The sequence below is a fragment of the Chironomus tepperi genome, unplaced genomic scaffold (genome assembly GCF_022539635.2).
Source record: "Chironomus tepperi strain 1889 unplaced genomic scaffold, CSIRO-AGI_Ctep_v1 contig_7, whole genome shotgun sequence".
Taxonomy (NCBI): Eukaryota; Metazoa; Arthropoda; class Insecta; order Diptera; family Chironomidae; genus Chironomus; species Chironomus tepperi.
Genome location: NW_027226129.1, coordinates 398,498 through 415,451, shown reverse-complemented (window position 1 = coordinate 415,451; position 16,954 = coordinate 398,498). Strand labels below are relative to the sequence as shown.

The window sequence follows — 16,954 nt, the reverse complement described above, 5'->3', positions numbered from 1 at the left end:
CAAGATCCAGTATGATCCAGGTCACTTCCAGACCCACAAAACAAGATCCAGTACGATCCAGGTCACTTCCAGAGGTACAAAACGAGATCCAGTATGATCCAGGTCACTTCCAGATCCATAAAACAAGATCCAGTAGGATCCAGGTCACTTCCAGATACACAAAACAAGATCCAGTAGGATCCAGGTCACTTCCAGACCCACAAAACAAGATCCAGTAGGATCCAGGTCACTTCCAGATCCATAAAACAAGATTCAGTTGGATCCATATAACTTTTAGTCCCACAAAAACAAGATCCAGTAGGATCCAGGTCACTTCCAGATCCACAAAACAACATCCAGTAGGATCCAGGTCACTTCCAGACCTAAAACACAAGATCCAGTAAGATCCAGTTCACTTCCAGACCTAGAACCAAGATCCAGTAAGATTCAGTTCACTTCCAGACCTAAAACACAAAATCCAGTAAGATCCAGGTCACTTCCAGACCAAAAACACAAGATCCAGTAAGATCCAGGTCACTTCCAGACCAAAAACACAAGATCCATATAAAACTTCCACAAATTTAAGAACTTAATCATTTAACGGATTTTCATAATTCAAACCTCATAACGGTCAAAAAAAATCAAACATTGTTCAGTAAACACTGTAAAAACATCGACAAACATTGAAAAACACTGTAAAACAATGAAAAAACGTGTTGTTGTTTTTGTTGTTGTTGTATATGAAAATGAAAAATTGTTAATTATAGTATTTATGATTTGATTTGAAACTTTTAAATGACCGAGGCGCCAATAACTTTATGGAACTGATCTTTTAAAACCATTCCGAGCTCTCTACGATGTCTAGTTTTCGAGATCTCGCGTTCCAGCCGACCGACCGACCGACCGACCGACCGACCGACCGAACAAAGTGTCTTATTAAGCTACCTTTTTGAAAAAAATTTCAAAAATGCGCTAAAAAGTAAATTAATTTGAAATATAAGAACATGAAACGTGCCAAAAGACTCGAAAAAAAAATAGCTTAAAATGTGCAAATTAATCAAAATGGTTGTGAATTTCAATGTCAAGTGTGTCAATCTACCGAAAAACAAATAAAATTGATTGACAAAAAAAAATGAAGAAAAAGTCAAAAATTGCTGACAAAAAAACAAGAAAATTTGTGAAATAAAATGTTACAAAAGGAATTTGAGTACCTAGTCAACCATAGCAAAAATCAAACTGAAACGTGAGAATCTTTTATCTTCCAGAAATGGTTTTGATTACTGTTAAAGTATAGGAGAACATGTTATGTATAATTTAATAGAACATTAACAAAGTTGTGTAATATAGTTCAGTATTTTAAAGGACAGTGGACATGCGTGGGTATTAAGGTATGTATGCTGCACTCTCGGATGAATTCGGAAGCATTCGGATGAACTCGGGTGCATTCGGATGAACTCGGGTGCATTCGGATGAACTCGGGTGCATTTGGAAGAACTCGGGTGCCTTCGGATGAACTCCGGTGACACTCGGATGCACTTTGGTGCATTCGGATGAACTCGGTTGCATTCGGATGAACTCGGGTGCATTCGGATGAACTCGGGTGCATTCGGATGAACTCGGGTGCATTCGGATGAACTCGGGTGAATTCGGATGAACTCGGGTGCATTCGGATGAACTCGGTTGACATTCGGATGAACTCGGGTGCATTCGGATGACACTCGGTTGACACTCAGATGAACTCGGGTGCATTCGAATGAGCTCGGGTGCATTCGGATAAACTCGGGTGTGCATTGAGATGAACTCGGGTGAATTCGGATGAACTCGGGTACACTCGGGAGACACTCGGGTGCATTCGGATGAACTCGGTTGCATTCGGATGAACTCGGTTGCATTCGGATGAACTCGGGCATACTCGGATGAACTTGAGTGAATTCGGATGAACTCGGATGACACTCGGACAACCACTCGTGCGTCGCGACAGACTGTGACATCCAAAAATCACCTAACCAACTCCTTCCATCCACAGATGACTCATCAATAATTAATCCATATAAAAATACAACCAAAAATGTCAGTACAATTATAAAACACAGCATAATCATCCACAACTTAATATAAAAGAACCAAAAAAAAAAAACAGACCAAAAAATGAGACGACAATCATCGACCGAAAGCAATCGTGAGACGAAAGGACATGAAGATTTTAGTCCATTATCAGCAACAGCAACAGATTCAAATCATGGTGATTCAAGTGATTCTGAATTATCTAATTATGATGCTACCGAACACATGTCACGACAGTCAAATATATCATCATATGCTGAATATACGGAATCAGATGATGAAGAAGTTACGAGTGAGCCGTCGCCTAGTTTACGGACGAATGAAATAAGCAATGATGAGGTAAGCATTGAGAGATTACTTTTTGGATATATGAGTGGGACGGATGTGGACATTATGGCTATTAAGTGGGATTTTGGGATAGCTTTGTGGACAGGATAATATCTGATGGCAATATGGAGGATTTGGGGGATTATTTACAAATTGTGTGGAACTGAGCAAGGGCGGGAAGCTAACTGCAATATTTTGAGGTTAAATTCCCAAATTATGAGGCTATGTTGCCAAATTTTAAGGCTATGTTGCCAAATTTTGAGGTTAAATTTCTAAATTTTGAGGTTATGTTGCCAAATTTTTAGGTTAAATTGCCAAATTTTAAGGCTATGTTGCCAAATTTAGAGGCTACGTTGGCAATTTTTGAGGTTAAGATACTAAAACTTTAAGTTTTGTTGCCAATTTTTTAGGCTATGTTGCCAAATTTTGAGGTTAATTTGCCAAATTTTAAGGCCATGTTGCCAAATTTTGAGGTTAATTTACTAAATTTTGAGGCTATGTTGCCAAATTTTGAGGTTATGTTGCCAAATTTTGAGGCTATGTTGCCAAATTTTTAGGCTATGTTGCCAAATTTTGAGGTTAAATTGCCAAATTTTGAGGCTATGTTGCCAAATTTTCAGGCTATGTTGCCAAATTTTGAGGCTATGTTGCCAAATTTTGAGGTTAAATTGCCAATTTTTAAGGCTATGTTGCAAATTTTGAGGTTAAATTGTCAAACTTTGAGGCTATGTTGCCAAATTTTAATGTTATAACATTTTCTAATCCAAAATTTCCCTTTCCAATCCCCAGGATTTCTCAAAAAAGACACACCAAATCCTCGAAAAGCTAATCGAAGAGAAATTGGAGACTGATAACGACGACGACACCGACAACGAAGAAAACAATAATGAACAGCAAAAAGAAAATCAAGATTGTGATGAAAAGTAAGCCTATTTTATCCAATAAAACTCATTCATTTCTGTTCAAGTGTAGATGAAATATTAATTATGCTCATTAAAAGCACTCAAGTGTGCTTTGGATTCATAATTTTGAAGTGGTTGAGTCAGTGGTGGGCAACCTGCGTGTTGTGGTGCAACTTGGCATTCGGAATGGTGTAACCGGCATGGCACACCTGGCATGGCACATATGACATTGCGCATATAACATTGCGCATATGGCATTGCGCACCCGGTATGGCGCATATAGAATTGCGCACCAAGTATGGCGCACCCGGTATGCACATCCGGTATGGTGCACCCGGTATGGCGCACATGGTATTGCGCACACGGTATTGCGCACCCGGTATGGCGCACTCGATATTGCGCACTCGACATGGCTCATCCAGCATGCGGTTCATGTCATTATGCTAGTGTGTCGCGACACGTAGGTTGTTCACCACTGTCTTAAACTTATTACAGTGATGGTCAACCTTTGTGTCACGGCACTCTAGTGTACAACCAATGAAATGCCATGAACCGCATGTAATGCGCGGTTTCAGTCGTTGTTATGCAATAAGGTGCACCACAGCACACAAGTTGCTCACTCCTGTCTTATTAACCTCTAAATCAATTAATCCACAGCCAATCAAACCGCAATGAAAAGCAATCAACATCATCACGTCGCTCAAGTGCATCAAGTCACAGCCTCCGACCAAAAAAGTCACATCATCATCATCAACATCCCCGACACAGTATACACAGTCATCAATCGAACAAGAAACATCATAAGCCACATTCGTCAACAAAACAGAACAAGAGTAGCACAAATATTAATCAAAATGCACATCAGGATGTAAGCAAGAAGAAGCACTACGACCATAAACCGCATGACTCATTCGTTCAACTTGATGAGTTGTACTTTTATGGTGACGATGCTGAATGGCAAGAGACAGCACGTTGGATTAAGTATGAAGAGAATTTAGAGGAGGGATCGGGTCGATGGGGACGTCCCCATGTACCCACATTGTCATTTCAGTCGCTATTAAGCTTAAGGAACTGCCTTGAAACTGGCGTTGTGCTGTTTGATGTTGAGGAACAAGACCTACCTGGAACAGCTTATAAGATTGTCGAACAAATGGTCAAAGAGGACTTGATACATCGTGATGATAAGGCACAAATTATGAGAGCATTACTGGGGAGGCATCGACATGTGACGAGCTTTGGTGGATTTCATTTTGGAAGAAGAAAAAGCAGCTATAACAGCATGCAGGTGAGTTTTGAGGTTCAGGTGCCTTCACACTTGAGTTTTTGAGGTTCAGGTGCCTTCACACTTGAGTTTTTGAGGTTCAGGTGCCTTCACACTTGAGTTTTGAGGTTCAGGTGCCTTCACACTTGAGTTTTTGAGGTTCAGGTGCCTTCACACTTGAGTTTTTGAGGTTCAGGTGTCTTCACATTTGAGTTTTGAGGTTCAGGTGCCTTCACACTTGAGTTTTGAGGTTCAGGTGCCTTCACACTTGATTTTTGAGGTTCAGGTGCCTTCACACTTGAGTATTTGAGGTTCAGGTGCCTTCACATTTGAATTTTAAGGTTCAGGTGTCTTCACATTTGAGTTTTGAGGTTCAGGTGCCTTCACACTTGAGATTTGAGGTTCAGGTGCCTTCACACTTGAGTTTTGAGGTTCAGGTGCCTTCACATTTTCACAAAACATCCAAAATTCTCATTAAAGGCACAAAATTTTCAAAATATTTGTGGGCGGATTGTCAGCAACAACACAAAATCGGAATTAAAAGATCAAGTTTTTCCGTAAATATTTTTCCATTTTCCATTTTCAACTTGTTGTTAACTCTAATGGTTTCTAAGGAAATATCCAACAGATAATATCATTAAGTTTACCTTTTTTTTATTTTTCCGTTGGCCGTAGAGATCAATTGTGAATCATGACCTTATTTAGATGATGCTAGAGGCTGGGAGATTAGAATAATAAAATTGTATTTACAAACAGATTCCCACTTAAGAATGTGATTAAAACTTAAAAGTATAAGCATTTGAGGGGGTGTTCATTTGTGATTTTGGAGATGATCTGTGTAAGATTGAAATTTGGTGTATTTTTTAGGCTTGTTGACTCGTCTCGGGTCGTTTTGAGTCAATCCGGTTATACTTAGGTTATCTCGGTTCGTCTCGGACAGTCTTGGGTCGTCTCGGAACATTTCGGGTCTTTTCGGATCGTTTCGGTTCATATCGGGTCATTTCGGGTTCGTCTCGAGTCTTCTCGGGTCGTTTCGGTTCATCTCGGGTAAATTCGGTTACTCTCGGGTCATCTCGGTTCTTCTCGAGTCATCTCGGGTTCATCTCGGGTTCGTCTCGGGTCATCTCGGGTCATCTCGGTTCGTCTCGGGTCATCTCGGTTCATCTCGGGTCATCTCGGTTCCTCTCGGGTTCGTCTCGGGTCATCTCGGTTCCTCTCGGGTCATCTCGGTTCATCTCGGTTCCTCTCGGGTCATCTCGGGTCATCTCGGTTCATCTCGGGTTATTTCGGTTCCTCTCGGGTCATCTCGGTTCCTCTCGGTTCCTTTCGATTCCTCTCGGGTCATCTTTAGTCTCACGCTCATCTTTCGTGATTTATATGCAGCTCATTCTCCAATTCCAATAAAGTCTGACTACTGATTCGCATCAAAAATCGATCATTTCAACGATGCAATCTGTCACAATCTATCAGACAAAGCTATTTGTATGTCTTAACATTTCATATGCTTACTGCTGTCACAGCCACTAAATATCAGAAATAGATGCACAAGAAATGAAATTAGATTGAAAATGTTTACAGCTTATTTTTGTGGAGAACTTGATAGAAAATGAAGAAGTCAGACACGCGAATTTATATTAAATACTTTACTGAGGTGCATGATGTGGGAGGGTAGAGGAACTGAGGAATGCCTTAGTTGGGCTTCAGATGTTGATTTGACATTTTGGAATGACTTTTGAGGGATTTTGAAGTAATTTTGGAACGAAATGTTATGAGAATTGGAGCTGGCAAGAGCTTGGGGGGCAGATGACCCCACCCAACCCCGGGGTATGATCCAGACTACCTTCCGAATCCCCCCAAGCCATCCAGAACAACTTACAGACCATTTTGCGTCATATTCTTCATGACATGTCTGTCTTATTTATAAACCATAGCCAAAATTAAGACTGACGTAATGTAAAATACACAAAAAAATTACAAAAGTCCTCGTATTATTGATCGAGGGACTTAAGCGCATTTTTGTCCCAGCGATCAGTAATTGATTAATAAGTCACTTTCAGGCCTAAAAAACGAGATCCAGTATTATCCAGGCCACTTTCAAACCCACAAAACAAGATCCAGTAAATTCCAAGTCATCATACTAGATTTTTAAGAATTTCATCATTTAACGGATTTTCATAATTTAAACCAAATAACGGTCAAAAAAAATTCAAACTTTGTTCAGTAAACACTGTTAAAACATCGAAAAACATTGAAGTACACTGTAAAACAATGAAAAAACGTGTTGTTGTTTTTGTTGTTGTTGTATATGAAAATGAAAAATTGTTAATTATACTATTTATGCGTTGATTTGAAAGTTTTAAATGGCCGGCGCCGCAATAACTTTATGGAACTGATCTTTTAAAACCATTCCGAGCTCTCTACGATGTCTAGTTAAAAAGTTTTTATCGGCAGCCGAACAGACAAAGTGTCTTATTAAGCTACCTTTTTGAAAAAATTTCAAAAATGCGCTAAAAAATCCGTAAAGCTTCTTTTTTATGGCAATGAAATAGAACAGCAGATGAAAAAAGTTATGAAGCAATGCCACATGCTGGGCATCTAATTAGTCTTCTATGAAAAAAACTGAAGTTGGGTTATTGATCCAAAAATTTTTGGCGCAAAGACTGCGTGTGACTCTGGGATTGATACTGATTTATAAGGAAATCAGTAAGGAAGAGGTAGACTGGCATGGGGTTTGGGGTTTTGATTGGTTAACTGAGTTGGGGTATTTGGATGTGATTTATGATTGGGAATGTTGAGTGAAATTGACTGTAATTGTGGATGGATTGCTGGAATTCAGGAGGTTGACACCCAAAACCACTCTTAACTGCATTCTGGAGCAAGGGTGGAGAGGGTGGACAAGGTGACATGGGGTAATTTAAGGTGTACGGAGTAAACAAGGTGAACGGGGTAAACAAGATGCATCTCGGGTCATCTCGGGTTCGTCTCGGGTCGTCTCGGATCGTGTCGGATTGTCTCGGGTCATCTCGGTTCGTCTCGGGGTAAACAAGGTGACATGGGGTAAACAAGGTGACATGGGGTAAACAAGGTGACATGGGGTAATCAAGGTGCTGGATCAGGGTCAAGCCAGAATGGGGCAAAGTCAAGTCAGCTTGACGCTGGATCAGAGTCAAGTCAGCTTGACCAAGTCAGCTTGACCTGACCAAATTCAACTCTAATTCTTTAAAACTCCGTATAATTTTGAGAATTTTAGTCAGAATCCAACTTAATGTCACAAAGTTTACCTTGATTTTCATGACATAATGGTCGATTCAACCTCAGACACATACAAATATTCAAAAATTGATTTATCGTCTATCTATTGTAAAAATATTCTCATTTATTGTTGCTTCATCGATTTTCTTCCATTGTGAATTGTGTAACCCTTTTCACTTTCTATTGTCATTGTTGTTGTTGTTGTTGGTGCTGTTCACATATTCATCGGTTCAATATTGTCAAAAGAAAACTTGAAACTTTTACTATCTTTTTTGGGGGGACGTTCAGTTGTTATGTCACATGGAAAATTGAACTTTTGACCTTTTGACTTGACTTGACTCTGATCCAGTCTCAAGCTGACTTGACTTTGCCCCAGGTCAACTTGACTCTGATCCAGTCTCAAGCTGACTTGACTTTGTCCCATGCTAACTTGACTCTGATCCAGTCTCAAGCTGTCTTGACTTTGCCCCAGGGCAACTTGACTCTGATAAAGCCTCAAGTTCAAGGACTTGACTTTGTCCCATGCTAACTTGACTCTGATCCAGTCTCAAGCTGTCTTGACTTTGCCCCAGGGCAACTTGACTCTGATCCAGACTCAAGATGACTTGACTCTGATCCAGCCTCAAGCTAACTTGACTCTGATCCAGCCTCAAGCTGACTTGACTTTGCCCCAGACTTACTTGACTCTGATCCAGCTTCAAGTTGACTTGACTTTGCCCCAGGCTGACTTGACTCTGATCCAGTCTCAAGCTGACTTGACTTTGCCCCAGGCTGACTTGACTCTGATCCAGACTCAAGCTGACTTGACTTTGCCCCAGGCTGACTTGACTCTGGCCTGAGCCTTGTTCAGAGTTAAATCAGCCTAAGGCTAGATCAGAGTCAAGTCGGATGCCATGTGCTTTCCAGTGTGACATAATTACTGAACATCCCCCTTCTGTTCCTCTTTGTCAAACATTCTCCTTTGTCACAACCTCAATTCAATACATGAAGCATAACAAAAACGAACTTTAACTCATATCCAATATTACAAATTCCATTCAACTCTTCCAGAACATTATCGAGGGTAAGCGCAACAGCATCACAAATGATTTGGTCCATCGTAAGCCATCCCATAACGGTACGGATACAAAGATTGACATAAGGGATGAAATTCTATACGCGACCGGACATGAAATGCAGGCGGATTCAATTGTCAAGAGAATTCCGGGCGATTCGGAAGCGACGTCAGTTCTGGTCGGTGCTGTTGAGTTCCTTGAACAGCCAACAATAGCATTTGTGAGACTTGCTGAAGGAATTTGCATGCCCGGTGTCATTGAGGCACCAATTCCAGTTAGATTTATATTTGTACTGCTCGGTCCGAAGACATGTGACTTGGATTTTCATGAAATTGGACGTTCAATAGCTACGCTGATGTCTAATCGACATTTTCAAGCTATTGCTTATAAGGCACATGAGAGACAGGAGTTGTTGACTGCAATTAATGAGTTTTTGGATGATTCAATTGTGCTGCCAGCTGGTAAATGGGATCGAGAGCATTTGTTGCCGTTTGAGGAGTTGAAGGCTAAGAGGTAAGGATGGAAGTTGATGACTTTTGGGGTTTTTGAGGTTAGGATTTAATTTTTGAGGTTAGGATTGATTTTTTGAGGTTAAATTTAAGAATTTCGAGGTTAGAATTGGGAATTTTGAGGTTAGATTTGGAATTTTGAGGTTAGATTTATGTTTTTGAGGTTAGAATTGGGAATTTTGAGGTTAGAATTGGGAATTTTGAGGTTAGAATTGGGAATTTTGAAGTTAGATTTGTGAATTTTGAGGTTAGAATTGGGAATTTTGAGGTTAAATTTGGGAATTTTGAGGTTATATTTGGGAATTTTGAGGTTAGAATTGGGAATTTTGAGGTTAGAATTGGGAATTTTGAGGTTAGATTCAGATATTTTGAGGTTATATTTTGGATATTTTGAGGTTATATTTTGGATATTTTGAGGTTAGATCTGGGAATTTTGAGGTTAGATTTGGGAATTTTGAGGTTAAATTTGAGAATTTTGAGGTTAGATTTGGGAATTTTGAGGTTAGATTTGGGAATTTTGAGGTTAGATTTGGGAATTTTGAGGTTATGACTAAATTCTCACATTCCAACCCATCCAACAGCGAAATGATTCGATCTCGTCGTCGTCGAGTGCTTGAAGAGAAGCTTCAAGCAAAGAAGAATCTCTCAAATGAGGAAAAGAAGCTGTTGTCATCAACAGACGAGAAAGTACCTGACGATCCACTCAATAAAACTGGTAAGACTTAATTAAAATCTGAGACTTTATATCCAATTTTAAACTCTTTAATTTGACACCGCAGGAAGATACTGGGGCGGAATGATTAATGACATAAAGCGACGCTTTCCAATGTACAAAAGTGACATTGAGGATGGACTTAATTCTGAAACATTGGCTGCTACGCTGTTTTTGTACTTTGCTGGTCTTGCAACTTCCATTACATTTGGTGGACTGATTGGTGAGAAGACGAGAAGTTCAATTGGAATTTCAGAGACACTTGTGTCTTCCTGTATGGTTGGAATGATATTTCATGCTTTATCTAGTCAGCCTTTGGTGAGTTGCAACTAAACTTATCCTTATAAATACTGAACTTATCCCTAAAAACTGAACTTATTCCTAAAAATTGAACTTATCCTTAAAATTTGAACTTTATCATGAAAATATTGAACTTGTCCTTGACAATACTGAACTTATCCTTCAAAATAATGAACTTATCCCTCAGATTACTGAACTTATCCTTGACAATACTGAACTTATCATTAGCAAATACTGAACTTATTCCTAAAAATATCCATATCCTTGAAAAAACTGAACTTATCCCTAAAATTACTGAACTTATTATTGGAAATAATATACTTATCCTTGAAGATACTAAATTTGTCCATTATAATACTGAACTTATCCTTGAAAATACTGAATTAATTCTTAAAAATACTGAACTTATCGTCAAAAATACTGAACTTATTCTTGAAAATACCGAACTTAAAAAATACCGAACTTAAAAATACCGAAATACTGAATTTATCCTTAAGAAAACTGAATTTGTCCCTAAAAATATTGTACTTATCAAAATATACTGAACTTATCCCTAAAAATACTGAACTTATCCTTGAAAATACTGAACTTATCGTTAAAAATACTGAACTTATTCTTGAAAATACTGAACTTAACCCAAAAATACTGAACTTATCCCTAAAATTTGAAAATTTTCTGAATTTTTGAGCTAATTTTGTCCAAATTCTACTGAACTTATTCCTTAGTGAACTGAACTTATCCCTAATTGAACTGATCATATCCCAAAATAAACTAACCTTATCCCATCTCATCTCATCAATTCCAGGTATTTGTCGGCACATCCGGTCCCCTAATTCTCTTCGACGAAGCCCTCTTCCAATTTTGCTCATCAATGTCCTTCAATTTTCTCACGGTCCGCGTCTACATCGGCATTTGGCTAACAATTATTGCATTAACATTATCAGCATTTGAAGGTAGCGTCTACGTACGTCTATTTTCACGTTTTACACAAGAAATATTTTCAGCATTAATAACATTAATTTATATAGTCGAAACTGTCCAAAAAACAGTCGCAAATTATCAACGGCATCCGTTGTTATCAAATTATCCAATTGATATACCAATTAGTGCCCGTACCATAGATGAGACATCAATAATTGCTATTGGACATACAACTGATGATATGGGACCAATTAATAAACCAAATACGGCACTTTTTTGTACACTTTTAACACTTGGGACATTTTGCCTTGCTTACTTCCTTAAAGTTTTTCGTAATTCAAAATTTCTTGGACGTAATACGCGACGTGCATTGGGTGATTTTGGAGTTCCAATAGCCATTGCGACATTTGTGACATTTGATTATTTTGTACCACATGTTTATACGGATAAGCTTAATGTACCGGATGGTATATCACCAAGTGATCCAGAACAACGTGACTGGATGATACCATTTGCACCGATTCCATTATGGATACCAATTGCGTCAATTATTCCTGCTTTTTTGGTCTTTATACTCATTTTTATGGAAACGGAAATATCGGAATTGATTGTTGGTAAGCCGGAACGTGGATTGAAGAAAGGAAATGGACTTCATTGGGATATTGTGCTGTTGTGCTTGTGTAATACAATTTGTGGATATTTTGGTATGCCATGGCATTGTGCGGCTACTGTTAGATCTGTGACGCATGTGTCGGCTGTTACGATTATGTCAACGTGAGTATGAATTTTTGTTGATATTTTAGTGACAATTTTGAAGATTTTGGGGTGGAGATAGGATGGGAATTATGGATGTAAATTGGGTTATTTGTCGAATTACCCCGGGGCGCTCTAATGGATCATAGATTTGCTCTCAAGATTGGCCATAAGTTGCTTAGATGCGCTACTTGAATAAGAATTAGGATCGGAATCAGTGCCTGAGTAAGAGAAAGATTCTAGGGAGCAATCTAGTAAGTAGAAGAGTATTCAGGGGGTAGGGGGTGGGTCTCAACCTTCTTGAGATGTTTGGACTCTTAATCCGTACCCCAATATTACCGGAATCATGAGGTTGAGTTAATATTCATTAAAAACCGCTAACCAATATACAGCTTCACCCCCTTTTGTAGTGATTAAGCCTGAAGTTTGGTCGCATGGGGTAAAATCCGACTTCTGTTAGCGTTTGTGAAGTATATAATTTCTTACAAATTTCAAAAAATTCTTGGCAAATTGAAGAACTGAACGCAAATCAACTCAACCTCAACTACAACCTCCCCTATATTCACATCTAGTTAGGGTAACCATCTGCTGTATTTTTGCCGGGACGCTGCTGCACTTTTCTACCCTGTTGTGTCCCGCCATAGCCTCAAATTTTCCCGATTTTTCATTTTCGTTTTAAAAGTCCGGGTTCAAGCCCCGCACTAAAAACATCTTTTTCGGAATTTCAATTAATTTCTGCATTTTTTTGCAAGTTACTTACGTAATTCAACTAGTCCTTTAAATATTAGAACATAAAATAGTCCAAAAGTATGCAAATAGTGTCAAACTCAGAAATGTCAAGCCCGATATTTTGCAATAATCCTCTTGCCACCCAAAGTTAATCGAACTCAACTCAATCTTAACCTCCCCCAAAATCATCCCTAATGTGTCCTAAACATCCCCCAACTCCATCCTAAACCATGCTAAAATATCTAAATGAGTTAAAAAATAATTTTAAATGAAAATGGATGCGATATCCACATAAGCTAATAGAAACCCATGTCAACAAAAAATAATTTTCGTCAATCACAATTTTCAATTCTAATTTTTTTTTATGAAAACTTTTTGACGAAGCTCAATTTGAATTGGGTTTTGTTGACATTTATGGAAAATTTAATGAATCAATCCTAAAAAAAGTTGATTTGAATGAAATTTTGAAGTTGATTATTAATTTACAATAGATTCATGATTTTATGAAATAGGAATAAGGGGACTATTGTGGGCCTCTTTCTTACTCAGGGCCGGGAAAATGCTCTGGGTTGACCTAAAGCGCCCCAGAGTAAGCACTAATATCTCTATAATATACTAATCTTCTTCATAATCAACCCTTGAATAGTCCGGAGTGCCCCAAGGTGACTCGGGGGTAAACATCAATATTTCAGTCTCTTTCATTTTTGACTCCTGGATTACCCCGGGGAAAACATGAAAATTCATCTTCTTTATTATTAACCTTTGGGTCCACTGGAGTGTCCTAAGCTGCCTGGGGGTTAAAATTGAGAATCATCTCCTTTATCATAGACCTCCCAATGCTACAAAGTGCATCGAAGTGCCCCGGGGTAAATAATGGTATTCATCAACTCCTAGGTGCTCAAGGGTGCCCAGGGTAGAAATTGACATTCATCTACCTTACCATCCTTACACGAATCTCAAAACTATCATTAAACCTTGCAAATGACTTAATTTACCAATTTGTATTCCAAAATCCACTAATTATTCCTCACAGCAACCACGCACCAGGTGACACACCAAAAATCGTAGACATAAAGGAACAGAGATTATCAGGATTTTTCGTCTCACTAATGATAGGCTTGTCATTATTTGCATCACCGCTGCTCAAGGAGGTTCCAATGGCTGTCTTATTTGGCGTATTCCTGTACATGGGTGTCTGCTCGATGGTTGGAGTTCAATTTTTTGAAAGGTATGGAACCTGCCTCAACATTTAAGGCACTGCTGAATATTTATTCCATTTTCAGACTGCGACTTTTATTCATGCCAGTCAAGCATCATCCACAAGTTCCATTTGTACGTCGCGTACAGACATGGAAAATGCATTCGTTTACGGTTGTTCAAGTGCTGGCATTGACTGTACTGTGGATTGTCAAATCATCAAAATTCTCGTTGGCTTTTCCGTTCTTTTTGATCATGATGGTGCCACTGAGGGCTATTTTGGGAAAGTTCTTTACATCAACGGAATTGAGAGCGGTGAGTGGAATGGAATTAAGGAATTGAATTAATGCTTTGATGGGTTTTGGATGTTTGAGGATTTTGTCAGAATTTGATAGATTTTTAGCCGACTTTTGATAACATTGTACTGGATTTTTGACAGAATTCTTCCCGATTTTTGAAATAATTTTACCCAAATTTTAACTCAATTTTACCCGACTTCTGACAAAAATCTGACAGAATTTTATCCGATTTTTAACAGAATTTTGTCCGATTTTTGACAAATTTCTACCCATATTTTGATTGAATTTTACCCGATTTTTCAATAATTTGTGCTTGCTTACAGAATTCTACCTGACTATTGACTGAATTCTACCCGAATTTTACCTAAATTTTGACACATTTTTCCAGATTTCTGACTGGATTTTGACAGAATTTTATCCGAAATTTGACAAACTTTTATCCGATATTTAACAAAGTTAAATCCGATTTTGAAAAAATCCGATTTATTTTTGACAGATTTTTATTCGAATTTTTGTAGAATTCTATTCGAATTTTGACAAAAAAAAATTTCAAATTTATACATAATTCTATCCGAATTCTGACAGAATTCTACTCGGCTTTTGGCAGAATTTTTCATTGAAGTTAACGATTTTTTACAAGACTTTTGACAGATTTCTACCCAATTTGTGATTGAATTCTACCCGACTTTTGTATAATTTGTGCTTTTTGACAGAATTCTACCCGACTATTGACTGAATTCTACCCGAATTTTGAGTTTATTCTACCTGACTTTTGACTGAATTCTATTAAATTTATGACTGAATTTCACCAGACTATTGATAAAATTTTACTCGACAGATTATTTTGTCAGATTTTTACCCGATATTTGTCAGATTTCTATCCGACTTTTAAGAAAATTCTTTTCAAAATTTTATTGAATTTTGACCAAATTTTGACTGAATTCTTCCCGAATTTTGATAAATTTGACAGATTTCCATCCGATTTTTGTCAAATTTTCACCCGACTTTTGTCAAATTTCTACCAGATTCTCTTAAATCTGACAAAATTCACCACAAGGACACAAGTTCAACCGAAAAAGCAGAAAACTAAATAAATGTACTGAACATATTCCTTCCATTTCCTTCATTTTCAGCTTGACTGCACACAAAGGTATTCCGATTCCGAAATTGAACCCGATTTCTACGAACAAGCACCATTGCCAGCATAAAAGCTTCTTATTATTGTTAATATAGACATTAAAAGTTGACTTCAAAGGTTGAAATTTTGTTGAATTTTATGAGAAATTTTAGACTAAAAAAAGGGTTTTGTTTGTGAATTTTAAAAGCTTCTTGGAAGGTAAAATTAAAAAAAGAAATATTGTAAAATAAAATTAAAATTTTAGTCCAAAAAAAAGGTTAGTTAAATTAGCAAAATTAGCTCAAAACTGTTTCAAAATGAGACATAATTGAATATTTAAATATAAAAAATCTGCTTAAAGCACAAAGTGAATTTGAGAATTATAGGAATTAAATAAGAAATTGATTGAAATTCAATTGAAAAAAAAGTTAAAACATTGTAAATTTTAAAAAAGTATTTAACTCACGCAAATCTTTTATTTTTTGAAAGTTTTTGGATTTTTTTTTGGAATTTCTTTATTTCCGTAAAGGCCTAAAAATTATTGAAAACTTTTAAAATGTTGTTTAATTATTTTTGAAATTAAAAATCTTAAATTATTTTTTTATACAAATTTAAAGTTTTAAATTTGACAAAATTTAATTTTTTTTAACTTTTTAATTTTAAAAAGTTTAGAATTTTTGAAATTTGAAAAATTTAAGTTTTTATTTCAATTTAAAATTTAAATTAAAAAAAATTAAAGATTCTAAAATTGCAAAAATTTTAAATTTGAAATTTAATCTTAAAATTTGAAGAAATTAAATTTAAAAAATTTTAATTTGAAAATAATAAACTTTAAAATTAAATTTAAAATTTAATAAATTCAAAAAACTTGCAAACTATAATTTTAGAAAAATATTTTTAAAATTCTCAAATTTTAACAAATTTTAAAAAATTAATTGTTTAAATTAAAATTTTAAATTTTTCAAATTTATTTCTTTCAGTTTTAATCCTCTTAAAATTTTATTTTTTAAATTTGATATATTTAGAAATTTTCAATTTAATTTAGATAAATTTGTATTTTTTCACAAAACCAATCAAAATTAATTTTTATTTTAAATTTCTCAATTTTTAGTTTACCTAAATGCACTTAATATTAGAGTAATAAAATATTTTTATTAAATTAAAATAAATTAATAAAGTGAAAATAAAAATTCTAATATTTCAGCTCAATGTATTTAGAAAGTTAAAATAAATTAAAATTAAATTTATGTGAATGAATGTCTCAAAATCTTATGAAAAAATCAAAGTATTAAAGTTATAAAAAGATGCAAAAAAGTTTATAGTAAAAATAAGAAATAAATATATTTAAAAAAATTGTTTTTAATTTTTGTTGACATAAATTTAAAAAAAAATAATTTAAATATTGTTTTAAAGTTAAAAATATTTTAAAATTTAATAAAATTGAAATCAAATAAAAATTTATTCCAAAAAATAATTTTTAAATTTGTGTTAAAAATCAATTTTCAGATCGATATCCTAAAAAATTGAAGAAAAAACTTAAAAAATTCAATTTTTAACCGTCAAATTGAGGATACTTC

General features: G+C 36.1%; 1 protein-coding gene across 1 annotated transcript; it reads left to right on the top strand.

The window, feature by feature from the left end:
• The first annotated feature begins 2,009 nt into the window (after window positions 1-2,009).
• LOC139087631 (band 3 anion transport protein-like) lies at window positions 2,010-15,594 on the top strand. The gene is made up of 10 exons (XM_070636535.1): window positions 2,010-2,382; window positions 3,160-3,293; window positions 3,930-4,557; window positions 8,836-9,353; window positions 9,931-10,064; window positions 10,129-10,379; window positions 11,167-12,056; window positions 13,798-13,992; window positions 14,048-14,276; window positions 15,394-15,594. Exons 1-10 carry the CDS (start codon window positions 2,128-2,130, stop codon window positions 15,466-15,468), a joined length of 3,309 nt encoding a protein of 1,102 aa, XP_070492636.1. The 5' UTR covers window positions 2,010-2,127; the 3' UTR covers window positions 15,469-15,594.
• The last annotated feature ends 1,360 nt before the right edge of the window (window positions 15,595-16,954 follow it).

Excerpts from the sequence above, each read along its gene's own strand:
- LOC139087631 (XM_070636535.1), top strand. The coding sequence starts at position 2,128 with ATGAGACGACAATCATCGACCGAAAGCAATCGTGAGACGAAAGGACAT. Across the intron at positions 2,383-3,159 it reads ATGAAATAAGCAATGATGAG|GATTTCTCAAAAAAGACACA; the intron begins GTAAGCATTGAG and ends TCCAATCCCCAG. Across the intron at positions 10,380-11,166 it reads CTTTATCTAGTCAGCCTTTG|GTATTTGTCGGCACATCCGG; the intron begins GTGAGTTGCAAC and ends CATCAATTCCAG.